This window comes from Perca flavescens, chromosome 8, assembly GCF_004354835.1.
Source record: "Perca flavescens isolate YP-PL-M2 chromosome 8, PFLA_1.0, whole genome shotgun sequence".
Classification (NCBI taxonomy): Eukaryota; Metazoa; Chordata; class Actinopteri; order Perciformes; family Percidae; genus Perca; species Perca flavescens.
Genome location: NC_041338.1, coordinates 36318620 through 36346451, shown reverse-complemented (window position 1 = coordinate 36346451; position 27832 = coordinate 36318620). Strand labels below are relative to the sequence as shown.

The 27832-nt window shown below is 42.4% G+C and overlaps 1 protein-coding gene across 2 annotated transcripts in view; it reads left to right on the top strand.

The window, feature by feature from the left end:
• LOC114560486 (neuronal acetylcholine receptor subunit alpha-7) overlaps positions 1-27832 on the top strand; it is a 73316-nt gene that overhangs the window by 39571 nt on the left and 5913 nt on the right. Inside the window, exons 6-9 of one of the 2 annotated variants that reach the window (XM_028585890.1) lie at positions 4275-4354; positions 14652-14819; positions 22658-22852; positions 23871-23957. In XM_028585890.1, the coding sequence (XP_028441691.1) occupies positions 4275-4354; positions 14652-14819; positions 22658-22852; positions 23871-23957 (530 nt within the window). Of the gene's footprint in view, positions 1-4274; positions 4355-5712; positions 5731-14651; positions 14820-22657; positions 22853-23870; positions 23958-27832 lie in introns of those variants that run through there. The other variant, XM_028585891.1, reaches the window with a different exon arrangement.

Here is a 27832-nt window from a genome sequence, read left to right as displayed (position 1 = left end):
AAGCGTTTCCTTCCATGCAATTTTCTCGCTTTAAAACAGCCTAATTAAGCCTTAAAGTTCATCTCGTACGTACAAGACGATATTTTCTACATATGAGATGAACTTAGGTTTTATCTATTTGTGTCACTTGTGCTCTGCCTATGAGGTTGTTGGACTGACAGTGTGGCTTGTATGTGTGTTGATGTTGATATTGACCAACTGTTTTTGTTTATATGCTTGATCATTTCCTTTTACATTTATAGTCAATTTTACTTGTATTGGACTAAACTTCTATGTACTTTTATAATCCTTTTATGTTTTTAGTTGACATTGTAAGATCTGTCCAGGGACAGCAGATGTAAAATAGCCTTTTGGCTAATTCTGGCACACTGTACATTTTCTTTATGTATTATTAGTGTGCACTGTCCCTGTTAAATAAACCTTAAATAAATAAATAAATCTCCTATGTAGGAGCTAAAATGTTTTGGCCAACGTAATCAAGAAAGACTTTTTTACAACATGGAACCTTTACAGTTTCTTGACTTTTGAACTGTCGTGAGAAGAGAAAAGGGGCCTGTGAGCGGGACCAGAGCCTGACTTTGAATCGTTTTCGGGCGTTTTAACTTACAGACAAGTTCAGTCCAAAGATTCCCAATGAGAGAAGCTACTTGCAACGTGCATCATCTGATTCATCTCCATAGCGATGTAGGACTACGTAGAAATTGTCTCTTTGTATCGTGCACTAAGCACTTAATTATTTACGGCTTTCTCGCTTTAAAACTAATTAAGCCTTAAAGTTTATTAAGTACGTACAAGATAATATTTTCTACATAGGAGACCCTTTCTCCAATGTAGAAAATATTATCTCGCACCAGGATTTGGCTTCGAATTCGGCTGAATATTGGGCTTTTGGACGGGGTTCGGTTTGTGCCAAACCTTATAATTTTTTTTCCACCAAACCGACCACTATGCTTGCACTCGGCGTGCTACGCTTGTCACCGTAGTGACGTCGCCGTTGATCACGGGAAGGTGTTTTCGTAGGTGGAGCGTTCAATGCAGCAGGCTGTGAGGAAGTGGACATGGATCTGGTGAGCAGAAAAAGTTGTTGTTTGGCAGAACTTTCAGTCAAAGGAAGGCCATTCAAGTCCAGCTACATTTTCAATCTGTTCAACGCTGATTGGTCTGGTGGTGGCGAGGACCCTAAACTATACACAACATGGCCGCTGTTACAACATCTGGTCTGAAACATCCGGAAGAATACGAGTTGTGCACGAAGGAATCTCCAGACAGCAGCCAGAATGCAGCAACTTCAGGTACAGCAAAGGAAGGACAGTCCCTGTTTACTTCATTCATGAGTTTACTGGGTTCATGGACTGAGGATGGGAGGAGGAGGCAGCACAATCTCAACCAGTGGATTCAGGATTCAGCAGAAGCCCAAAAATCTGGATTCGGTGCATCCCTAGTAGGAGATAACATCTTAAAGTGTATTTCCTTACTTAGGAGATACACTTAATCAGCAGAGTTGTGACAAAACCCCGCCAAACTTTTTTTGAGTGCTGCCGTCGGATGAAAGCTGGATTTGAAAGACGTGACGCACCGCTGAGCGAGTCGAAGGAACAACAGGATCAATCTGTCTCTGGTGGATCGGGGATGTTTTAGTTCACGGCGTAGACGCCCCCCAACAGAACCAAAGACAACTCACTCGCTTTAGTTTTTACATCCCTCAGTTCTGATTCAGCAAACAAGCTAATTCAGCTAATGCCCCGTTATCAGCGCTAAAGATAGCTCTTCTCCCTGTCAGGATTAATCCCTCGCTGCTGGCTGTGGGAGTCTCTCGGCAGGATGCTGAGGAGCTTTTCGGCTCATTAACGAGAGGAAAGGAGGGGGGTACGCTGTCAGAGGGAATATTGACTCGGCTGGCTTTAATGAGAAGGGGCCAGAGCCTGACTTTGAATCATTATCGAACACCAGCTCAACTTTACACCAAACTTACTGTAGTTTCACTTCTGGAGTTTTCTTCTTTCCAGCATGCTCTTCCTTCCACCCACTAACTCCAGTTATTCCAGTTATTCCATTGTTTATTTAACCTTTATTTAACCAGGAATACTGTTATCGGGTGGTAACTCAGAAATGATGTAAGGAGACTTCAAAGATGACTACCGGTCCAATGAGTTCAAATCAAATGCAGCTTTATTCAAACGGTGAACAAACTCTCGTGACAACGAGACAACCGTGAGCATACAAAAGTGTCTGCCCAAGTGTGACGAACATGCACAGCAAAATGGATCCTTTTTAAACTCTTTATGTGCTCAAACAGCCCAAGATATCTATTTCAGCGCACCAGTATTATTCTTAAACTGCACCTTTTATGGCCGATACTTTTAATAGATTCTCACATTCCTGGCTCCAATTCCTCTGTGTGACAGTTTTGCCCAAACTCATAATAGATTCACACATTAGGTTTTTGCTGTGAAACCATGTCACCTTAAAACTGACTTGTCCATCGAAGCTCCTTAGAATAGATGAGATACATTCAAACATCTGCATGCACAGATACCAAACCTATCAAATATGACTTCTTTGAGATTTTCAAATCTCTTTTTTGAGAGAGTCCTGGCCAAGACAGCCAGCTGCACAATTATCTTTAAAAAGAGCCGGACTAACGGACTCAGAGACTGTTTCTTGCCCTGGGCCATCGGGAATCTTGATTTCTGCAAACAACCATACCTTGCAACGTAATCCTTTTATCTTTTTAGGTGTAACATTGTACGATCTGTCCAGGGACAGCAGATGTAAAATAGCCTTTTGGCTAATTCTGGCACACTGTAATTTTTTTTAATGTATTATTAGTGTGCATTGTCCCTGTTAAATAAATAAACATGGATAATCTTTTACATAAGAAATGAACTTAAATTAAGTTTTTCTTATTACCTCCGCAGGGCGGTCTTGTTTTCAGTTTGTCTGTCCATAAGCAGGATTACAGCAAAACTTCTGGGCTGATTTGTCTATGACCATACCTGTTTTTTTATAGAGTGTGGTCTAGACCTACTCTATCTGTAAAGTGTCTCGAGATAACTTTTGTTATGATTTGATACTATAAATAAAATTGAATTGAAAATTGAATTTTATTCAGTCTATGCCGTAGACATATGTAGTTTCCGACTGAGAACCCAGAAATTTCAACATTCCACGTTAAATTGAACACAACATAGTCCGTACCCCTCGCCTGGCATCGTGGCGGTACCGAAAGTCCGAAGAAAGCTGCAGAATCCTATTTGACCATGACTGTGACCGATAAAAGCAAGCTCCTCTCAGTGGAAGGTGGTCAAATATGTGGACCATTTATTAAAGGAAAAAATCCCACAAATTTGAAAGTACATTTGAGAAGCGCGCACAAGGAGGCTAACCTAGCTTATCTTAAAGTGCTTATATTATATATGATATGCTCATTTTCAGGTTCATAATTGTATTTAGAGGTTGTACCAGAATAGGTTTACATGGTTTAATTTTCAAAAAACACCATATTTTTGTTGTACTGCACATTGCTGCAGCTCCTCTTTTCACCATGTGTGTTGAGCTCTCTGTTTTAGCTACAGAGTGAGACATCTCACTTCTGTTACATCTTTGTTGGGAGGCGCACATGTGCAGTACCTAGGTAGGGACTACTAGCCAGTCAGAAGCAGAGTATGAGGGCGTGCCCTGACAGTACCTAGGTAGGGACTACTAGCCAGTCAGAAGCAGAGTATGAGGGCGTGCCCTGACAGTACCTAGGTAAGGACTACTAGCCAGTCAGAAGCAGAGTATGCTGCGTCTTGTGTGGACTGTTTACATGTGTATGACCATATGCATAGACAGTAGGCTACATTGTTTGTACTGGTGTTATTGTTGAATACATATTTCTAAAATTGTATGATGTTTTTGTTGAGTAATTGTTACACAATACTTTTTCTGACCTTCTTGAATCTTGCCCCCGACAAATAACCCATATTACAAAAAAAAGACTAAAACTAATAAAAACTAAACTGAATTTGAAAACAAAGTCAAAAAGAAATGAAAAAAATGAAAAAGTAATGAAAAATGTAAAATTATACTAACCTGTGTGTGTGTGTGTGTGTGTGTGTGTGTGTGTGTGTGTGTGTGTGAGTGTGAGATCAGCTTTAGCCTTGATGAAACTATGATTTACTCTGTGACCACTGACATTCTGTTGATCTTCTGTGTGTGTGTGTGTAAGTGTGTGTGTGTGTGTGTGTGTGTATGTGACCTCTGACAGACTGTTGATCTGTGCCTCTCTACAGTGCTGATGAACGCTTCGATGCCTCCTTCCACACCAACATCCTGGTCAACTCCAGCGGATACTGCCAGTACCTGCCACCAGGTAACAGGCCCTGCTAAAACACACCCCTGACCTGTTTGATAAGCCTCTCAGGTATCAGAGAAAAACATAACCCAATGTCCACGTCTAGTCCTGTAACAATTTCCACATAATTTTCTAGTCTCGCATCGCCTTCCTCCACAGCGCTGCAGAGGAAGGTCTGACTAATCCACACAGCATTCCTGGATAGGAGAAAAACGTGCTCTGGTTTATTGGCATTTCTTTAAACCAATGACAATTGTCTTTGGGCGGGGCTAAGCTCCAGACGGAGCCAAGGTGCCTCTGCTACATAGTCTCAGGAAGGAACTTGTTTTGGTGGAATATGTGTACGTTCAAAAGTAGTTTTAGTCGTGCAACAGAAAACTCAGATTGGACAGATAGTCTAGCTAGCTGTCTGGATTTACCCTGCAGAGATCTGAGGAGCAGTTAACCATAGTCCTCACAAATCAGCCGGAGGTTAGAACGCCAACACAGAGACAGAGGAAGGGGACGGACGGACAGCCAGCCAAAATGAGGGGCATCCGGAGCAATCCCAGAAATAAAACGTTGTGGATATAGACTACTCGAAAAATACCAAAGTTACCCTTCAAGAGTTAAGCGATATATACTCACCTAAAGGATTATTAGGAACACTTGTTAAATTTCACGATTATTAAATTATCTAATCAACCAATCACATGGCAGCTGCTTCAATGCATTTAGGGGTGTGGTCCAGGTCTAGACAATCTCCTGAACTCCAAACTGAATGTCAGAATGGGAAAGAAAGGTGATCTAAGCAACTCTGAGCGTGGCGTGGTTGTTGGTGCCAGACGGGCTGGTCTGAGTATTTCCCAATCTGCTCAGTTACTGGGATTTTCACCCACAACCATTTCTAGGGTTTACAAAAGAATGGTCTGAAAAAGGAAAAAAAATCCAGTATGCTGGAGTCCTGGGGGGCGAAAATGCCTCGTTAAAGCTAGAGGTCAGAGGAGAATGGGCCGATTGATTCCACCTGACAGAAGATGAACTTTGATTCAAATAAACACTCCTTACAACCGAGGTATGCAGCAAAGCATTTGTGAAGCCACAACATGCACAACCTTGAGGCGGATGGGCTACACCAGCAGAAGACCCCACCGGGTACCACTCATCTCCACTAAAACTAGGAACATGAGGCTACAATTTGCACAAGCTCACCAAAATTGGACAGTTTAAAGGTCCCATGGCATGAAAAGTTCACTTTCTGAGTTTTTTTAACATTAATATGCGTTCCCCCAGCCTGCCTATGGTCCCCCAGTGGCTAGAAATGGTGATAGGTGTAAACCGAGCCCTGGGTATCCTGCTCTGTCTTTGAGAAAATGAAAGCTCAGATGGGCCGATCTGGAATCTTCTCCTTAAAGGTAAAGGTACTTTATTTGTCACATACACGTACATGTAGTGAAATTCATTCTCTGCATTTAACCCATCCCTCAAGGGAGCAGTGGGCAGCCAATGACAGCGCCTAGGGACCAACTCCAGATCTGAGCCAGTGCCTTGATCAAGGGCACTGCCTGGAGAACCTAGTACATGTTTTTGATGGTGGGGGAAACCGGAGCACCCGGAGGAAACCCACGCAAACATGGGGAGAACATGCAAACTCCACACAGAAAGGCCCCGGAACGACCTGGATTCGAACACAGAACCTTCTTGCTGTGAGGCCACAGTGCTAACCATTGGACCACCATGCTGCTTATGAGGTCATAAGGGGAAAGGTTACCTCCCCTTTCTCTGCTTTGCCCACCCAGAGAATTTGGCCCACCCATGAGAGAGAGAGACATCATGGCTTTCAAACGAGCAAAGTGGCAGTTGGTCAAGAGACTTCAGATACAGTATTAGGAGACCACTAAGGTCTATATAAAAGAGACTTCAGATACAGTATTAGGGGACCACTAAGGCCTATATAAAAGAGACTTCAGATACAGTATTAGGGGACCACTAAGGTCTATATAAAAGAGACTTCAGATACAGTATTAGGGGACCACTAAGGCCTATATAAAAGAGACTTCAGATACAGTATTAGGGGACCACTAAGGTCTATATAAAAGAGACTTCAGATACAGTATTAGGGGACCACTAAGGTCTATATAAAAGAGACTTCAGATACAGTATTAGGGGACCACCAAGGTCTATATAAAAGAGACTTCAGATACAGTATTAGGGGACCACCAAGGTCTATATAAAAGCATCCGAAGAGCACCATGTCATGGAACCTTTAAGACTGTAAAAATGTTGCCTGGTCTGATGAGTCTCGATTTCTGTTGAGACATTCAGATGGTAGAGTCAGAATTTGGCGTAAACAGAATGAGAACATGGATCCGTCATGCCTTGTTACCACTGGGCAGGCTGGTGCTGGTGGTGGTGTAATGGTGTGGGGGGGATCCCTTTCGCCTTCAGAACTGCCTTCGTTCTTTGTGTCATTGATTCAACAAGTTGCTGGAAGCAATCTTTAGAAATGTTGGCCCATAGTGACAGGATAGGGTCAAACACGGTATTAGCAGGGTGTTCCTTATAATCCTTTAGGTGAGTGTATGGACAGCTTGAAAAAAAAAGTTATTGTTATTCCCCACGTGGTGCTCGTTGGATAGAGTGCTTTTTTTAACCAAGAAAGCCTCGCTGGAGAGGGTGGATTCAAAGGAGATTATAAGTAATCGTTACAACACCCAGTAAAGAGCCGCCACACACTAACAACTCCATCAAAGCCTGACAGAAATGTAGTTTTATGGCGGTCTGAAGGGGAGTGGGGGTCAACAGGAGGTCAAGGGGCCAACAGGAGCGGTTGCAGCCCTGATTGATGGCCTGAGACTCCTCGAGACTGAAACAAGATCGTAACACTGAGTTAACCCTTGTGTTGTCTTCTGGTCGACCGTACACTTGTTGTCCTTCCGGGTCAAAATTAACATTGTTAATTTTTACCGTTTTTTGTGATATTTTTGACCCATTTTCTGATGTTTTTGTCACTTTCTTTCGCACCATTTCAGTTTATTCAAATGCTATCAAATTGAATACCCACAATTCAATGAAAGTAGTAATCGAGTACTTGCAATTGTACTTAATTTTTTGAGTAATTTGGTTAAAAAGAAACCCATGTTTCTGATATAGACGTTTTGAGAACGGGTCAAATTTGACCCGAGGACAACATGATGGTTTAAGGAACGTGTCCGAAATTTCCATACTTTCATGCTAGTTGGTAGGCTTAAACCGTACGTGAGATTTTTTTAGTGTCCGAAAAATGAAACCAATAGTAAGTGAATTGAGTGGTATTTCCGGTTTAAAAAAAAAAAAAAAAAAAAAAAAAAGCTACTAGAACAGCACTCCAATCAGACAGAATTTATTGCCACACAACAGACGTTTGGGGCAGCGCCCTCCCTCAGCGTGTGCAGAGGCAATTTCATACAAAGGGTGTAATTGCCTGTGCACACGCTGAGGATGGGCGTGTGCACAGTAGCTTTTTTTATGATTATTCACTTTTAGGATCCAGGACCCATCATTCAAAGCTTTCTAAGTATCTACGTGCAGTGTTTCCTTTAGGATTTTTTTTAGCAGTGGTGGCAGGTCTGTCCGAACTCGGAAGAAAGCGAACGTTTTGACAATAAACTCCATCAACACAACAGTTTGTGGAGTTAAACTGGACGGGTGCAATAACCTCTGAATAGTTCTACTTGTTGTTAAACTGGACGGGTCCAATAACCTCTGAATAGTTCTACTTGTTGTTAAACTGGACGGGTCCAATAACCTCTGAATAGTTCTACTTGTTGTTAAACTGGACGGGTCCAATAACCTCTGAATAGTTCTACTTGTTGTTAAACTGGACGGGTCCAATAACCTCTGAATAGTTCTACTGGTTGTTAAACTGGACGGGTCCAATAACCTCTGAATAGTTCTACTGGTTGTTAAACTGGACGGGTCCAATAACCTCTGAATAGTTCTACTTGTTGTTAAACTGGACGGGCCCAATAACCTCTGAATAGTTATACTTGTTGTTAAACTGGACGGGTCCAATAACCTCTGAATAGTTCTACTTGTTGTTAAACTGGACGGGTCCAATAACCTCTGAATAGTTCTACTTGTTGTTAAACTGGACGGGCCCAATAACCTCTGAATAGTTCTACTTGTTACAAGTTGCTGGAGGCAATCTTTAGAAATGTTGGCCCATAGTGACAGGATAGGGTCAAACACGGTATTAGCAGGGTGTTCCTTATAATCCTTTAGGTGAGTGTATGGACAGCTTGAAAAAACAAGTGTTATTCCCCACGTGGTGCTCGTTGAATGAGTGCTTTTTTTAAACCAAGAAAGCCTGGCTGGAGAGGGTGGATTCAAAGGAGATTATAAGTAATCGTTACAACGCCCAGTAAAGAGCCGCCACACACTAACAACTCCATCAAAGCCTGACAGAAATGTAGTTTTATGGCGGTCTGAAGGGGAGTGGGGGTCAACAGGAGGTCAAGGGGCCAACAGGAGCGGTTGCTGCCCTGATTGATGGCCTGAGACTCCTCGAGGCAGCTGACTGAAACAAGATCGTAACACTGAGTTAACCCTTGTGTTGTCTTCTGGTACGACCATGCACTTGTTGTCCTTCCGGGTCAAAATTAACAACGTTTTTTGTGATATTTTTTGACCCATTTTCTGATGTTTTTGTCACTTTTTTCACACGTTTTCAATGCTATTTTTCACTAACCAAGTTATTACCAATAGTTTTACATGTATTTTTGGAATGTAATGAATCTCATTTATAGGATTTTATACTTAACTTTGAAATTATGAATGATTTTGACTGATATTAGAGGAATGTACTGTATGTTGGTGGAGAATCATAGACGTGTGGATGTCAAAGTTAAGTCAGGTTTTGAAACCATTTCAGTTTATTCAAATGCTATCAAATTGAATACCCACAATTCAACGAAAATAGTAATCGAGTACTTGCAATTGTACTTAATTTTTTGAGTAATTTTGTTAAAAAGAAACCCATGTTTCTGATATACGTTTTGAGAACGGGTCAAATTTGACCCGAGGACAACATGATGGTTTAAGGATCGTGTCCGAAATTCCATACTTTCATGCTAGTTGGCCCAATAACCTCTGACTAGTTCTTCTTGTTGTTAAACTGGACGGGCCCAATAACCTCTGAATAGTTCTACTTGTTAAACTGGACGGGTCCAATAACCTTTGAATAGTTCTACTTGTTAAACTGGACGGGTCCAATAACCTTTGAATAGTTCTAATTGTTGTTAAACTGGACGGGCCCAATAACCTCTGAATAGTTCTACTTGTTGTTAAACTGGACGGGTCCAATAACCTCTGAATAGTTCTACTTGTTGTTAAACTGGACGGGCCCAATAACCTCTGAATAGTTCTACTTGTTGTTAAACTGGACGGGTCCAGTAACCTCTGAATAGTTCTACTTGTTGTTAAACTGGACGGGCCCAATAACCTCTGAATAGTTCTACTTGTTGTTAAACTGGACGGGTCCAGTAACCTCTGAATAGTTCTACTTGTTGTTAAACTGGACGGGCCCAATAACCTCTGAATAGTTCTACTTGTTGTTAAACTGGACTGGTCCAGTTACCTCTGAATAGTTCTACTGGTTGTTAAACTGGATGGGTCCAATAACCTCTGAATAGTTCTACTTGTTGTTAAACTGGACTGGTCCAGTTACCTCTGAATAGTTCTACTTGTTGCAATGTGAGCAGCAAACAAAGTCGGCAGGATCATCTAAAAGGCAACCGCGACTATATTGTGCGTCTGTCCTATTTCCACTACAAAATCAACATAGAGGAAACACTGACGTGACTTGAGCACATCCAGTCGTATTTTTTATAAACTATCTCTGGGTGAAATATTACAGTATGCAAACACTTGACAGAATGTTGGCATAAGTGTCCCACAATGCAATGCGGTAATGTTCATAATAGAGAAGGTCACCTGTGACTGTCGCTTACCAGAATTATCTGGAGATGACGCTAGAGCGGAGAGTCGGCAGGAGTTACCATGGTTACGCGTCTCCCACTGGCAAGGAGACCCTTGGGAAGTGACCGAAAATATACACACTACTGTTTGTTTACACAAAAGTAAAAGGATGTTGAAGGATAGTATGCATGTTGAGTATGTACACTTTAAGAAATACTTGTGTATTAACAGTTGTTCATTTACATTTTTATATTGCATTATGGGACGAAATGCAATTCATTAATGTATTCATTAATGGAGTTAACGGAGTTATTCCCAATACCATTATCGCAAATAAAAAAATTGTCAACGTGTAAAACAGATTAATACAATGTTCTGTATTTTTTACTGTACACAGTATTTCTGTTTTTAATTATGGGACAAAGTCTGGGTAATGAGCTGCCAGAACTTTTCAGTGTTTTAAGAGTTTATTTCTTAGAGTGTAGTGCATAATGTGCGGACACCAGCATGGACTTTTTTTTCAATGGGACACAAACATACAAAAGCCCAACAGAAAGGGAAGAGGATGTCGTATAAACTTGCTGCTTTATAGACCGAAACAAAAGGACATAAATCTACCGACAGCTCTTTAACATGTCAGGAAGAGACGGGAAGCCCAATCAGCTGATCAGGAATCAATAAGCAGTAAAAGTGGTAACGGCTCAATTACGGCTGACAGCCGACATTGATCGGACAGACGATGAAGAGACGAGCTCAGGCTTCACGTTTCAGCAGCCAGAAAGGAAATGGGATTTCATAGAATTATATTGAATGATTGAATCGATTCCTATGTTGGTGTTTTTCTAGTTACATAATTCACTGTTTGCCCTTCCGTGATTGTCCAAAATGATGTTAAAACTAGGGGTGCATGATATACCGACTCAATATCGTTATTGCGATATTATGGAGTTATATTCCTATCTTTATTCAAGAGCACAATCTTTCAATTTGACAGCATTTCTCACTGATATTACGTTCAGATTTTGTAATAATTTCCCTCAAAACCTTGCTCTCACACTCAAATGGTCATGCTCGCGCTTTGATTTTCTCTGCTTGTGCTCAAACTTTATGCTCGGACTCAGATATGTTGTTCTGTGGACAGATTTCCTGCTCTCAGCTTTGAACCTTCTCCTCGCACTCAGCCTGATTCTGCGCGCTTGCAAATCTGCTGCTCTCGGATCTCTCCTGCGCGCTTGGATTTTTCTGTGTTACAACACTATCAAAATTCCACAACCAATAGAATGCCAGGTGTAGCGTTGACCAATGAAATTATCCCTGCCCCGTTGAGGGTGCGTTCGTTTTATGTGAGAACATCCGTTGCGGCTGGCTCCTCTGTAACCATGGGTCTGTAACCCAAGTTTATTTAACCCCGCCGTCCATCGCTTTATTATTAGTATATGTCAATAATGTGCACAGAATGGTCGACGGTCTTTCACCTGCACCCATCAGGAAACAGGAGAAAGCTTTGAAGTGGGACATATCAAGTTACGTAGCTACACAACAATGAGGGTGAGTAACATAAATTAAGCACATAGCATATGGCGCTAGCCTAGCTTGATGTCCGTAAACAAATAGCTTTTCTTTATTTCGGTAGTTTAGCTAGCTAGATAGATTGAACGACATACTGTATGACGGACAGTATGTGTGTATTTACAACTGGTATTTAATGACCCCACTTTGTAATTTGTCCTCGTTTGGCTAACCATGTTTCTGGGGATTTGGTTAATTTCAGATTTATATATATATATATATCTGTATAGAAAGTTGTAAGTACAATTCCACTCCTATAATAAAACACTATTTAAAATAGCAGTTATTTATTTTTACCCTTATGAAATCAATACAAAGCAAATTGAACAGAAAAAAAAACAAGTATTTTGTTTCAGTTTCCCTTCTTCCAGGTGGGGCTGAAGTACCCCTGTTGAGCTGCACCGTGTGCATGGACCAGTGTTGTACAACCACACTACTGTGTTGTTCCAGTCAGTACATTACTCCAAACGCAAAATCCCATTGGTTCCCCCTGTACTCACCTGTGTGCAGAGGGCAGGCATTAGTGGCACAAACCAGGTACGTTGGCAAGTCTGATAATAATTTAATTGTAAAATCATGTTACATACACTTATTTCTTTCTTGCTTAAATTCACAGGGTGCAGAACAAGGCCCAGGAGAGACAATTACTGTGATGTCCACACATCCAAAGCAGAGAAAAGAAGGTAAGGTAAGTAATAATAGTAATGATGTTAAAGAAAGCTATGTACACCTAATACCTTATGTGTTGATGTCTATGAATTTGTTTTAAATAGGAGCACACTATACAAAGACAACAGTGGAGAGTTGCTGGATCGGTCTGTCCTCAAAGTGCCAGAGATCTACAAGGACTTCACCCGTTTCTGCACCATCACCTGCATAATCCAATTGATAAAAGATAGAACAAACTATTTTGTTCTCTGCTTACATGAATAGGTGCCTGTAATGTCTGCATACATAAACAATCAATTAATAAATGTTAAGTATCACTGATATTTCTTAAATCATTGTGTTTTTTCAGAGCAATAAGATTATTACAGCCATGTTCATACTTGCAACAAATTAAAACCCTCATCAAGGCAAATAGGTTTTTCATGTTCTGTAATCTAAATCTAAAAACAGTATAATTAAATTTACCAGAGTGGACACTTGCAGGTTGTTAAACAGCTTTAATTTACCTTGTCAAAACAATAAGTAATTCATAACCAACTGCACAATATTTGACACAAAACCTAAAAAGCGTATGGTTCATACTCCTGTGAAGCAGTACACTTTGCCTGTAGGATTTACTGTAGCACGAACATTGATATTGGCAAACTGATGACCCAGGTACAGGTGAGTTTGTGAGCAGGGTTATGATATGAACTAAAATAAAGATAAGATAAGCCTAGTGTTCACAAGAGGGATAATTCAGGTATTGCAATAATTGAATTAAATAGGAGGTATATATAACTAGTAGAAAATAAATTAACTAAACAAGAGCAATTAAGGCAAAGTTATGAGGTAGTAGCAAGCTAAAGTGACGTATAATCAATAGCAGTGAGTCACATCAACAGTGTACACCAGAATAATATATACTGTGATTAAGTAATGATACTTAGTGTTGTCTGTAGACTACTAATATAACAAAACCGAAAAATAATATAGTGTACGATGCAGTATGGAGAACAACCGAGTCCCATATGACCCCAAGAGACTTTAATTGCAGCTGTTGATGATGTTGCAGATGGTTGTAGTCTGTAGCCAGTCATACAGTAGGTAGATCTGGAGCAGCAGGGTGACTTCTAGCTTTCATGGGCTGGTGATAAGACTCTGCTGCTATGATGCAGCATTGGTCGAGCCCTTCATTCTCAACTGGAAGAAAAGAAAAGAAAAGAAAATGCTTGTTTTTTCTGTTCTGTTTGCTTTGTATTCATTAAAAAAAAACTGCTATTTAAGGAGCAAATTATTCTAGATCTGTTTTTATTATAGTGATAACATTGTACTTAACATTACAACGTTTTATACAGACTGATATGAATCCATCATTTTCAAACTAATGTTATATGAAGAAATGAAGACTAAATTCTGATGAACAACACACAACAGTGATGCAAAAACGAACACAAACAATCCAGTTTCTGGTGTTCTTTCAGTTATATTACAGTTTAGGTTTTACTATTGGCTCTAACATTAAATTAGCAAAATCTCCAGGAAGGAGAGGTTAACCAAACGAGGAAAAAGACACATACTGTCGGTCATATGTTGTTCAATCTAGCTAAACTATGAAGAAAATCTATTTGTTTACGGACATCAAGCTAGGCTGTATGTTAGCATGTTTGAAATTAGCCAAATCCCCAGGAACATGGTTAACCAAACGAGGACAAATTACAAAGTGATAGGAATATAACTCCATACGATAAGGATGCGATATTTAGTTTATTTTGTGGAGCGCTGCGTCCCGTCCGTTGGCTGCGTGGCTGAGTTGTTTGATTTAGCAAACTGCTTGAAACTGTAATGATCCTGTCTCATTGGCCTGTTATTGTGCCAACCAGTAGAACATGTTCTGTAGACACGGCACTTATTTATATATTTTATACTGTCCAACCAGTAGAACATGTCCTGTTCTGTAGACATGGTCTGATTGGTTTAAAGAAATGCCAATAAACCAGAGCTAGTTTTTCTCCCATCCAGGAATCCTGTGTGGACTAGCCAGACCTTCCTCCGCAGCGCTGTGGAGGAGGGTCTGGCAGTGCGAGACTAGGTAACTTGTAATCTATAACCTATTACATTACATTTCTATTTTCTTTTCCCCCCTTTTCTTTACTTTCAGGAATATTTAAGAGCACCTGTTACATCGACGTGCGCTGGTTCCCGTTCGACGTGCAGCGCTGCGACCTGAAGTTCGGCTCGTGGACGTACGGTGGCTGGTCTCTGGACCTGCAGATGATCGAGGCCGACATCACCGGTTACATCGCCAACGGAGAGTGGGACCTCGTGGGTAAGAGCACAGTGTGGGATTATGTCATTGTTGTTCCGACAAGACATGGATTCATCATTTCAGCCGAGTTCTAATGTGTGATTTATTCTCAGTTCCATCAAGTGTCCCAGTAAGATATTTCAGTGTGTCACCATGCACAATACCAGGACCTCTCCTAAGTGGAATGCAGCCATCATTAATGGTTTAATACCAGGACCTCTCCTAAGTGGAATGCAGCCATCATTAATGGTTTAATACCAGGGTCTCTCCTAAGTGGAATGCAGCCATCAGTAATGGTTTAATACCAGGGTCTCTCCTAAGTGGAATGCAGCCATCAGTAATGGTTTAATACCAGGGTCTCTCCTAAGTGGAATGCAGCCATCATTAATGGTTTAATACCAGGGTCTCTCCTAAGTGGAATGCAGCCATCAGTAATGGTTTAATACCAGGGTCTCTCCTAAGTGGAATGCAGCCATCAGTAATGGTTTAATACCAGGACCTCTCCTAAGTGGAATGCAGCCATCAGTAATGGTTTAATACCAGGGTCTCTCCTAAGTGGAATGCAGCCATCAGTAATGGTTTTGAATACACCTGTGTTTTTCCTACTATGACATGTCAACATGTCTGCTGTGAAAAATGTCTATATCTGAATACGGGCTGTGTGTATGTCTCTGTGGATTGAGTGTTTTATATTTATATACAGTAGCACCTCAACCTGCTTTATAGTACAACAGATATGGCAATCTTATTTTTTTACAATATGGGACCTTTAAGTACAGTACTTGAGTAAATGTACTTAGTTACATTCCACCACTGGTTGTCGTGATGATGGATACCACTTCGTTCATCAGTGCTCCTTCCTTAGAGGGGACTTAAGGTCAGAAACATTGGTAAATTTCACGCTGAGATCCCCCAGCAGATTCCCCGGCAAAATAAACAAGCTGTTGTAATTAGTTCCTGAATAACGAAGAGACAGTTTTCTCCCCGACGGCATCAGTTTGTAAAAGTTGAGAGCGGGACACAGCGGCCAGCGTACTCGGCTGTGAAGCTTTGCGGCGGCTCAGAGGAGCCCGTCTGTCCAATATTTACAACATATATCTTTCTCTGTGAAATAAAGCTGCCTTCAAGTGCGTTTCGGAAATGTCGAGATCTAGGAACGACCTGACGGAAAGCGGTATTTTTGTCTAGGGCTGCCACCTCTTAATCGATTAGTCGACTAATCGGTCGTTTTGGCCTTAGTAGACTAAGATTTCTTTAGTTGATTAGTCATTTTTTATGCTTATTCATGCTTAATTACTAATTTCCAAGAAACTTCTGAGCACATTTAGGGTAAACACATGATTAAAGTGGTGCTTTTGCAGGATTAATTGTGGAGAAACTCAGTTTTACAGATGGTTAATTAACTACATTTATATTGTGCTTTTCTAGTCTTAACCACCTCTCAAAGCCCACAGCTCTGTCGATTAAATCAACTAATCGATTAGTCGACTAAATCCTATAAGTGTTAGTCGACTAAGAATTTCTTTAGTCGAGGACAGCCCTATTTTTGTCTACTTGTGATTTTAAATGTCATGTCTGTAATGTAGATTTAAATTTTGGAACTTAGCAACTTTGTTGTTGAGATATATGTATGTGATTCCTAGAAAAAAAATCCCGAAACACATAATACTTTCTTTTACATAAAGACATTTGCACCATAAATTGATGCATACAAATTAACCAGGATGCAGGAAATGTTTGACCCCTAGACCCCCGTTATAATGTGTTCCCCAATGTTAAAGCAAAATCTATGCCCTTGTGTCTGCCTGCCTGTTCTCTGCCTACCTCTCTGCCTGTCTACCTGTCTGTCTGTCTGCCTGCCTGTCTGTCTGTCAGTCTGCTGCGGAGTGTTTCACATCAGCGCTCCCATCCAGCGATAATCTGCGGCTAATTAAATGCTGCTGCTGCTGCTGCCTTCAGGTTCTGTTGTCACAGTCGGCCGCTTGCAAATGCCACATCACGCTGCGAACCGTGACCAATAAGGGACATATATATATATATATATATATATATATATATATATATATATCTATCTTTTACCCCTTTGATTTTATCACGAGATGCTGCGAGGCAACAGATGACACGCAGATTAGTGTTTTAATAAAGTCATGAAGCTGTCGGATCACGCGCACACATTGACTGCGCGTGTTGACGCTTCCCTCAGGGTTACACGGGAAGATCTGCAGATCTACACGCCCTTGTTTTTGCCTCGTGCGTTGTTATCCTTCAAAATCAAATCCAGTAAACACTCGGGGAGAAATCAGCGGGCGTTCTCCCCTGAGGTTTTAAAAAACGAACACAGTTTATGTTGGAAAGCATGTATCGGGAGGAAGAGACGAGGAAAACACTCATACGCTACACAAAAAAAGTGATTCAGGGTTAGGAAAAAAATGTAGAAAAAGCGCACAAGTTTACTCTTAAACTGTACCTTTTATGACACGTGCTCCGAATAGATTCCCACATTCCTCCAATTCCTCTGTGTGACAGTTGTACCCAAACTCATAATAGATTTATACATTCTAAGATATTAAATACATTTGAAACATGTAGGCTGAAATATCCAACCTATCAAAGCGCACACGTACCCCCTGCAGTCCTCCCAGAGTACCCCTCGGGGTACACGCACCAGACCCACTGGTTTATAGGACAGCTGGAGACATGAAAAGGGGAAAAGAGGGGGAATGACATGCAGCAGAGGGCCGCTGTGTACATGGGGCGCACGCTCTACCGGCTGAGCTACCCAGGCACTCCCCTGCATTCATTCATCACCTCCCTCTCCTGCAGTCAGGGATCAGCACTTAGGCCTCCTGCACACTGGCATGTCCGTTTATATTTGGGCTCCCACGTTAACAGGTTAGAGCTTGCACGCTGCCAGGCGCCGAAAACGTGTGCATGCTAGAAATATGCTAGTCTTTTTGACACAAATACATATTAATAAAAGACATTTTGATGTTTTAAAGTCTCGAAGTTTTGACATAAATGCAGATATATAAATGTAATTTAAAAAAAATAAAAATAATAATTATCGATTTTTCTTTCCAGAAGGAAATATTCTGGAGCCTGTTTTGCCGTCAATACTGCCGACGTCGTCTTTGCGGTAATCAGATCAGTATATATTTATGTTTATGGTAAACATCCATGTGTCCAGACGAGGCTAGCAGCAGCAGCAGCAGCAGCACGTCAGACACCTTTCTGGTGTGTAAAGACGTAGAAAACACCACGCAGCCGCCACGCAACAGACATGCCACGCTCACGCCGCGCAGCCAGTGTGCAGGAGGCCTTAGTCTTAACTTTCACGACTTAGTTTTGACCTACAAAACCTTGGATTTTTGAAACGGGACACATTTTGGCATCTTTTGGAAGACTTTAGAAAGTCAGTAACAGTGTGAACCAAAGTTCTGTGGGTGGAGGTACTTCAGAGTCAGGTTGGACCTTCTCAAGCAGCGAGCCTACACCTCTGTTGATTCCACTGGGTGGAGGCTACAGCTCTGGGAGAAGAAGCTGTTCCTCACGGTGTTAGTCCGGGCTTCAGGGTTGTGGATGGATGGATGGATGAGTGTGGGTGGCTGTCTGCGGGAGTGTATGTCAGCGGTTTGGAAATGCTGTGTGTGTGTGTGTGTGTGTGTGTGTGTGTGTGTGTGTGTGTGTGTGTGTGTGTGTGTGTGTGTGTGTGTGTGTGTGTGTGTGTGTGTGTGTGTGTGTGAGTGAAAGATGGGAATAACATAGGTAATATTTATATCAATATTTATTGTTTGTGTGTGTGTGGATGAAAGGGGGGAATAACATATGGAATATTTATATCAATATTTATTGTGTGTGTGTGCATGGATGAAAGAGGGAAATGACATGGAATATTTATATCAATATGTATTGTGTGTGTGTGAATGAAAGAGGGGAATGATATGGAATATTTATATCAATATGTATTGTGTGTGTGTGTGTGTGTGTGTGTGTGTGTGTGTGTGTGTGTGTGTGTGTGTGTGTGTGAATGAAAGAGGGGAATGATATGGAATATTTATATCAATATGTATTGTGTGTGTGTGTGTGTGTGTGAATGAAAGAGGGGAATAATATGGAATATTTATATCTATGTATTGTGTGTGTGTGTGTGTGTGTGTGTGTGTGTGTGTGTGTGTGTGTGTGTGTGTGTGTGAATGAAAGAGGGGAATGATATGGAATATTTATAACATTTATTGTGTCTGTGGATGAAAGAAGGGAATGACATGGAATATTTATAGTGTGTGTGTGTGTGTGTGTGTGGATAAGAGAGGGGAATGACATAATTATGGAATATTTATATCAATATTTATATAGTATATGTTTTTATGACTGTTTTGTGTACATTTGTGTATCTGCACCTTAACCGCCCGAGTTTCCCTATTTTGGGTTGTTAAAGTTTACCTTGACCCTTCAAGCATAGGAAAGTCCTATGGAAAAGCCCGATGTTCCTACATATGGTCCCTTATAGTCGTCCAAACAGATCTGATCCCAGGTCAGTTCCACTGATGAACCCCGATGGTCCTGTGCTCTATGTTCCCACAGATCATGGTCCCACAGCCCTGTTGGACACTGGTCCCACAGGATGTTCCCACAGCGTCCCATGTTCCCACAGTCCTATGTTCCCACAGCCCTATGTTCCCACAGCCCTATGTTCCCACAGCCCTATGATCCCAGCCCAGCCCCATGTTCCCACAGCCCTATGTTCCCCAGCCCTATGGTCCCACAGCCCTATGTTCCTACAGTTCCCAGCCCTATGTTCCCACAGCCCTATGGTCCCACAGCCCTATGTTCCCACATTTCTAAGATTCTTCTTAAAATTAGGCCCTATGTTAGGATTAGGGTTACATTCCATCTGTAGTCCATTGCTACTGGGATGAAATCTGATACAAATTTATGAAAAAAGAAATGTGGGAACATAGGGCCTAATTTTGGAGAGAAATCTTAGAAATGTGGGAACATAGGGCTGTGGGACCATAGAGCTGTGGGACCATAGAGCTGTGGGACCATAGGACTGTGGGAACATAGGGCTGTGGGAACATTGGGCTTTGGGACCATAGGGCTGTGGGACCATAGGGCTTTGGGACCATAGGACTGTGGGACCATAGGGCTGTGGGAACATAGGGCTGTGGGAACATTGGGCTTTGGGAGGGCTGTGGGACCATAGGGCTGTGGGACCATAGGGCTGTGGGACCATAGGACTGTGGGAACATAGGGCTGTGGGAACATAGCGCTGTGGGAACATAGGGCTGTGGGACCATAGGCATGCTCCCCTGCAGCTTCTTTGTTGGCCAATGGGCTGTTCAGAAGGAATTTAATTGAAAATCTCAGCAGCATGTTTCCCATTCTCCCCCCCTCCCCTCCCTCCTGCTTCACCTATAGCGGAGATTAAAACCAGTGTAGTGAGCAATGAAGCGGCTGTTACAGGCCAATGAAACGCAGCCATGCTGCAGTCCTACAGCATGTGGAAGGGATAAAAGAGAAGCAGAAAGTTATCGGACACTTATTCCACTCATTCATCAGGAAAATAACCAGAAAAAGAGAAAGTGGAATTTATGGAGAGTCGCGGAGCTCGCTGTGTCTAAAGAACAGTGAACATCAGCAGTCTGAAGTTTTAAAGTGCCCATAAACAAACAAAATCACTTTTTTTCTGGGATGTTATTTTGTGTCTCTGGGGCTTCCACACGCATACAAACTTGGAAAAAAACAACCATCCATGTCGTTCTGAGTGAGATCCGGTTTCTGAATGTGTCCTGCCTTCAGTCTCCTGGTGAGCTGGTCAAAATCGGCATGGCTTTCTACGTCACTAGCCGAGATGAGGGGGCTAGGGGGCTAACCGTTAGCATGCTAGCTCGTTCTCAATAGCAAAGCACTGCTACAACACACACTAGTTCACCCTAATCTCCAAAAGAACTACTTCCATGTGCTCCCTGGTTTAGAAGAAGTCTCACAGCTCATCCTGCCTTGGAACTGACTGAAGTTGGAGAAACAGCCTTTCTTTTACTGTCTATGGAGCTAGCTGACATGATCTACATCTGAGCTACTGAGCATGTGCAAGTGCAATCAAAGATAGTACAGAAGAAGAAGAAAAGAGGTCTCACTCTGTAGCTAAAACAGAGACCTGAACACAGGGTGAAAAGAGGAGCTGCGGCAGTGTGCAGTACAACAAAAATATGGTGTTTTTTGAAAATTAAACCATGTAAACCTATTCTGGTACAACCTCTAAATACCATTATGAACCTGAAAATGAGCAGAATATGTGAGCTTTAATACTTTTTTGCGTGTAGCTCGCTAGCGTGAAGTTTGTTGTCGTTTCCCGAAGCGAACGGATTTTGAGAACGGCGACACACACACAGAGAGAGAGGAAGGAAGGGAAAAGTCCAAGGATGTCAGGCTTTTATCCTAAATATGAACTTGAGTGGACCCAGACTAATCAATGATCATTGTGATATTGTGATTTCAGTCCTTCCAGAAAAATGACAAATTTTTTTGTGAATGTTGCCGGGCAAAAATCCTTGATTATGCAGCACGTTTTCTTAAAAAATGCGATGGAATATGCTATATGATATTTATGCAATTGACCGGTTGCAAAAGCCACGCCCCCTAGTTACTGTTACTACGCCCGTCAAACAATTGAGAACCAGACACATAGCCATGGCTGGGTTGAGCTCCATACCTGTTGGTATAAGTGATTGGTTTTGGAGTAATGCAGCAGACATATCCTCCAGGGCACGACAGAAAGGGCTGCAATATGCAGCGGAGGGATGTGTTCAATGACCTCAACCTCTTGCTGAATTATCTGTGTCGATAGCAACATGTGCTTGACAGGCTAACAGCTATCAGGCTGCCTGAATTTCCTACGGAATAATAAAGTATCTAATGTTCTAACTACTTTCGATAATAAAGCTATATAGAACCACAACTGTTAACTTAAGTCCAGTTTTACAGATTGTAACTATTATGTACTTAGCTACTTACTTATTGATAATTGATATAAGTTAGCTCGCTAGCTTTACTTACCTTGGAGCAGACATATGTAGCTATGCTTATTAATCTTCGAGGCATTTAGCTGTGAGTGGGGTCTCCCACACCGCTTAATCCATTGTCGGCATCTTTCCGCTTGGGTCTTGGGCTTTGGAAAGGTGGAAAAAACAACCCCTCCCTCTAAAATATAAGACATGTTTTCAGTTATTTCACACTTTTTTTGTTAAGTACATAATTCCATATGTGTTCATTCATAGTTTTGATGCCTTCAGTGAGAATCTACAATGTAAATATTCATGAAAATAAAAAGGAAACGCATTGAATGAGAAAGTGTGTCCAAACTTTTGGCCTGTACTGTATATTATGGGACTTTTTTGCAACAAAAATGCAGGGATTATGAAATCATGCAAGCCCCGCATATTTCGCGCGGAAATCGGCAATTTATGCACCGAAAGTGTGTGTCCATGTGTGTGTCTCCGAATCCGTGTGTGTGTCCGTGTGTGTCTCCGAATCCGTGGGTGATGTCCATGTGTGTGTCTGTGCCTGTCTGTCTGTCCATGTGTGTGTCTGTCTGTCTGTCTGTCTGTGCGTGTGTGTGTCTCCGTGTCCGTGGGTGTGTGTGTCCATGTGTGTCTCTTTGTGTGTGTGTGTGATAGTGTGTGTCCGTGTGTGTGTCTCCAAATTCGTGTGTATTGTGTGTCTGTGCCTGTCTGTCTGTCCGTGCGTGTGTGTGTGTCTTTGTGTATGTGTTATATTGTGATATATATATACCGTATATACTGTGTTGGAGGTTTTACCTGAGACTGTGGTTGTTGTTGTCGTGGTGTGTTTGTGTGCAGAGGTTCCCGGTCGGAGGAACGAGCGTTTCTACGACTGCTGCAAGGAGCCGTACCCCGACGTGACCTTCACCGTGGTGATGCGGCGCCGGACGCTCTACTACGGGCTCAACCTGCTCATCCCCTGCGTGCTCATCTCCACGCTGGCGCTGCTCGTCTTCCTGCTGCCGGCCGACTCCGGAGAGAAGATCTCCCTGGGTCAGGACGCAGTCTGTCTGTGTGTCTGTCTGTCTGTGCATGCGTGTGTGTCTGTGCCTGTCTGTCTGTATGTCTGACTGTCTGTCTGTGCCTGTCTGTCTATAATACATTTCTCAGAGTAAGATACATGATACATGAAGATAAAGTATTAGGGGACCACTAAGGTCTATATAAAGAGACTTCAGATACAGTATTAGGGGACCACTAAGGTCTATATAAAAGAGACTTCAGATACAGTATTAGGGGACCACTAAGGTCTATATAAAAGAGTCTTCAGATACAGTATTAGGGGACCACTAAGGTCTATATAAAAGAAACTTCAGATACAGTATTAGGGGACCACTAAGGTCTATATAAAAGAGTCTTCAGATACAGTATTAGGGGACCACTAAGGTCTATATAAAAGAGACTTCAGATACAGTATTAGGGGACCACTAAGGTCTATATAAAAGAGTCTTCAGATACAGTATTAGGGGACCACTAAGGTCTATATAAAAGAGACTTCAGACACAGTATTAGGGGACCACTAAGGTCTATATAAAGAGACTTCAGATACAGTATTAGGGGACCACTAAGGTCTATATAAAGAGACTTCAGATACAGTATTAGGGGACTTAGACAGTCACAGTGTGCAGGAGTTTTTCTTTGCAAGGAAAGTAGCTTAACTGTTGAGTCAGTGATCCTGTTAAATCTCCTCCTCTCTAACTTCCACAGGACTTGGCAGCACAACACAGATTGATGTTGTCGTGTTCAGTCCCTGGGATTCATCCCATACCGTTACAGAAGAGATCCTTTTTATCTCACCTCTTCCTCTCTCGCTGATTCGCGCCTCCGAATCTCTCCGAATCTCTGAGCTCAGCGGCTGTTCACAATCTCTGCTGAGAACAGACCCTAAGGACGTTCATTCTGAGACTTTTTAGAAAGTCAAACAGCGCGGTTGATCCTTTCATCCAGAGAACGCACCCACGCAGCTGCAGGAAGGTGTGAGTCATGCGTTTCTCCCTTTGTGTCCCCGCAGGTATCACGGTGCTGCTGTCTCTGACCGTCTTCATGCTGCTGGTAGCCGAGATCATGCCCGCCACATCGGACTCTGTTCCTCTCATAGGTGAGCCTATGAAAGCGTAGCTACAGTACAGGCCAAAGGTTTGGACACACCTTCTCATTCAATGCGTTTCCTTTTTATTTTCATGACTATTTACATTGTAGATTCTTACTGAAGGCATCAAAACTATGAAGGAACACATATGGAATTATGTACTTTTTTATTCGTAAGGGAACAACTTCCACTAATTAACCCTGACAAAGCACACCTGTGAAGGTAAAACCATTTCAGGTGACTACCTCATGAAGCTCATTGAGAGAACACCAAGGGTTTGCAGAGTTATCAAAAAAAGCAAAGGGTGGCTACTTTGAGGAATCTAAAATATAAGAAATGTTTTCAGTTATTTCACACTTTTTTGTTAAGTACATAATTCATATGTACACATAATGTGTTCATTCATAGTTTTGATGCCTTCAGTGAGAATTTACAATGTAAATAGTCATGAAAATATAAAGGAAACGCATTAAATGAGAAGGTGTGTCCAAACTTTTGACCTGTACTGTATGTCTCTCTGTCTTTACCACCTCTGGGTGGATTTTAAGTGAAAGTCTACACTAGAGAACAGAGGAAAATGTCATTAATTACACTACTAGACTACTCGTTACTTTATTATTACTCTGTGTGTGTGTGTGTGTGTGTGTGTGTGTGTGTGTGTGTGTGTGTGTGTGTGTGTGTGTGTGTGTGTGTGTGTGCGCATGTATATATGTGTTAATGAGCTTTTTTGTTGTTTATATTGGTCCCATTTCTTTTCATGGCGGCTTTACGAGAGGTTGTGCTTCTGACCTCTTCGTAGACGTCCGTAATGATGGTGATCTCAGAATTAAAGCTGATTGTGCTGCTGGAGGTTTACCCTCAAGACTTTCACCCAGGAAACAGGTGTTCATGTCCTGGAAGAAGTTAAGGAGAAAACACAAGACTTTCACCCAGGAAACAGGTGTTCATGTCCTGAAGAAGTTAAGGAGAAAACACAAGACTTTCACCCAGGAAACGTGTGTTCACGTCCTGGAAGAAGTTAAGGAGAAAACACAGGACTTTCACCCAGGAAACAGGTGTTCATGTCCTGAAGAAGTTAAGGAGAAAACACAAGACTTTCACCCAGGAAACGTGTGTTCACGTCCTGGAAGAAGTTAAGGAGAAAACACAGGACTTTCACCCAGGAAACAGGTGTTCATGTCCTGGAAGAAGTTAAGGAGAAAACACAAGACTTTCACCCAGGAAACAGGTGTTTGTGGCCCGAGAGTACTTCTTAAACTACCCTTTTTTTTTTCAACCTGGACCCTATTTTCCTATGTTTTTGTGTTCAAGTGACTGATGGGAACAACAATATTTGACATTGGTCCAGTATTAAGATCATGGAAAGGAACCTCTCTGAGACCTTTCTCTTTAACCAGAACAGCTCCGAAGTCACTAGCTCTGAACCCACCAGACTCGATTTAAAAAATAACAGTACTTTTAGCGTGTATGGAGCCAGCATATATTCACATGTAAATCGGTAAACTATGTTTTTATTTCAACCAAATCTAGAGTTGTGATATTTGGGAAAATGGGAAAGACGACCCAAAATGTCTTTTCATAGTTTTATTTTGTTTCTATCTGCTTTGAATGAAGTGTGTTTTACGATGATAAAATGAATGTTTATTTACACGGAGTCTGGTGGGTTTAGCGAACACAATTTCACAGATGTTTTTATGATTAAAAAAAGGATCTTATTCTTTAACAGAAAGGTCGACCTCCTTTAGAAATCCTTTCCATAATGTTGTGAGACACTTATTATTATTATTAATATTAATCTGAGTCTGTCAGCGGCAAAACGAGCACTTTTGTGAAGGTAAATACAAGCTGGATAATTACAATTGCCCTATTAACTCACATTGTAGCTTGTTTCTCCGCTGCGGACTGCAGAGATCGCGCTTAATACTGGACCACTGTCACAGATTGTTGTTCCCATCAGTCACTTAGACACAAATACATAGGAACATAGGGTCCAGGTTGAAAAAAAACCCGGTTCATGCAAATATCAATCTACACATTTGTGAATATTTTTTCTACAACTGCAAATTTAAATTTACAAGTTCAGATTTTTTTTTACAAGTTCTCGTGTTTTTTTTTCTTTTTTTGACTTCAAATTCAGATCACATGTGTGAATATTTTTTACAAGTGCAAAGTTTAATTTTACAAGTGCAAATTTTAATTTTGCCGCTGGTGGTGAGTTGGGTCAGGGGATGGGGGAAGACTCTGGACAGACCTGGTTAGCCCAAACGGGTAGTGCGGTTTAAATTGGGAACGTCTGGAGGAGGCCCCTGTCCGACAGACTTTTAACTCACACATCCGGCGGAGCTTTTCGTGCATCCCTGTGGAGGCTGGGGGCATTGAACCCGAGTGGACAATGTTCAAAGTTTCCATTGCTGAAGCTGCGGCGAGGAGCTGTGGTCTTAGGGTCTTAGGTGCCTCAAGGGGCGGTAACCCACGAACACCGTGGTGGACACCGGTTGTCAGGGAAGCCGTCCGACTGAAGAAGGAGTCTTTCCGGGATATGTTATCTCGGAGGACTCCGGAGGCGGTTGCAGGGTACCGAAGGGCCCGAAGGGCTGCAGCCTCTGCCGTGAAAGAGGCAAAGTAGCGGGTGTGGGAGAAGTTTGGAGAAGACATGGAGAAGGACTTTCGGTCGGCACCAAAGTGCTTCTGGAAAACTGTTCGCCACCTCAGGAGGGGGAAGCGGGGAACCATCCAAGCTGTGTACAGTAAGGATGGGACACTGTTGACCTCAACTGAGGAGTTAATCGGGCGGTGGAAGGAGCACTTTGAGGAACTCCTGAATCCGACTAATACGCCCTCTATGTTAGAGGCAGAGCTGGAGGATAACGGGGATCATTGTCAATTTCCCAGGCGGAAGTCACTGATGTAGTCAAACAACTCCACAGTGGCAAAGCCCCGGGGATTGATGAGATCCGTCCAGAAATGCTCAAGGCTCTGGGTGTGGAAGGGCTGTCCTGGTTGACACGCCTCTTCAACATTGCGTGGAAGTCTGGGACGGTGCCAAAGGAGTGGCAGACTGGGGTGGTGGTGGTTCCCCTTTTCAAAAAGGGGGACCAGAGGGGGTGTGCCAATTACAGGGGTATCACACTTCTCAGCCTCCCTGGTAAAGTCTACTCCAAGGTGCTGGAAAGGAGGGTTCGGCCGATAGTCGAACCTCGGGTTGAGGAGGAACAATGCGGATTCCGAAAGAACGAGATCCAGGGTACAAGCGGCCGAAATGGGTTTCCTCAGGAGGGTGGCTGGCGTCTCCCTTAGAGATAGGGTGAGAAGCTCAGTCATCCGTGAGGAGCTCGGAGTAGAGCCGCGGCTCCTTCGCGTCAAAAGGAGCCAGTTGAGGTGGTTCATCTGGTAAGGATGCCCCCTGGGCGCCTCCCTAGGGAGGTGTTCCAGGCACGTCCAGCTGGGAGGAGGCCTCGGGGAAGACCCAGGACTAGGTGGAGGGATTATATCTCCAACCTGGCCTGGGAACGCCTCGGGATCCCCCAGTCGGAGCTGGTTAATGTTGCTCGGGAAAGGGAAGTTTGGGTTCCCCTGCTGGAGCTGCTCCCCCCGCGACCCGACACCGGATAAGCGGACGAAGATGGATGGATGGTTGGAAATTTGAATTTTACAAGTGCAGATTTTTTGTTCTGCAAGTTCTCACGTTGTATTCTACAAGCTCTCACGTTTTGCACCATATTTACCTTCATACTGGTCCTATGTCCAATCCTCCTGGTCCAATCCCTGTAAGATTGCTAACAAGTAGACCTCCCAAGATGTTGAAAGCGGTACATCACATTACATTTATTTAGGAGACACAAGCAACCTCTAATAGGTGCATTCATGGATTGTTGGTGTCTGTC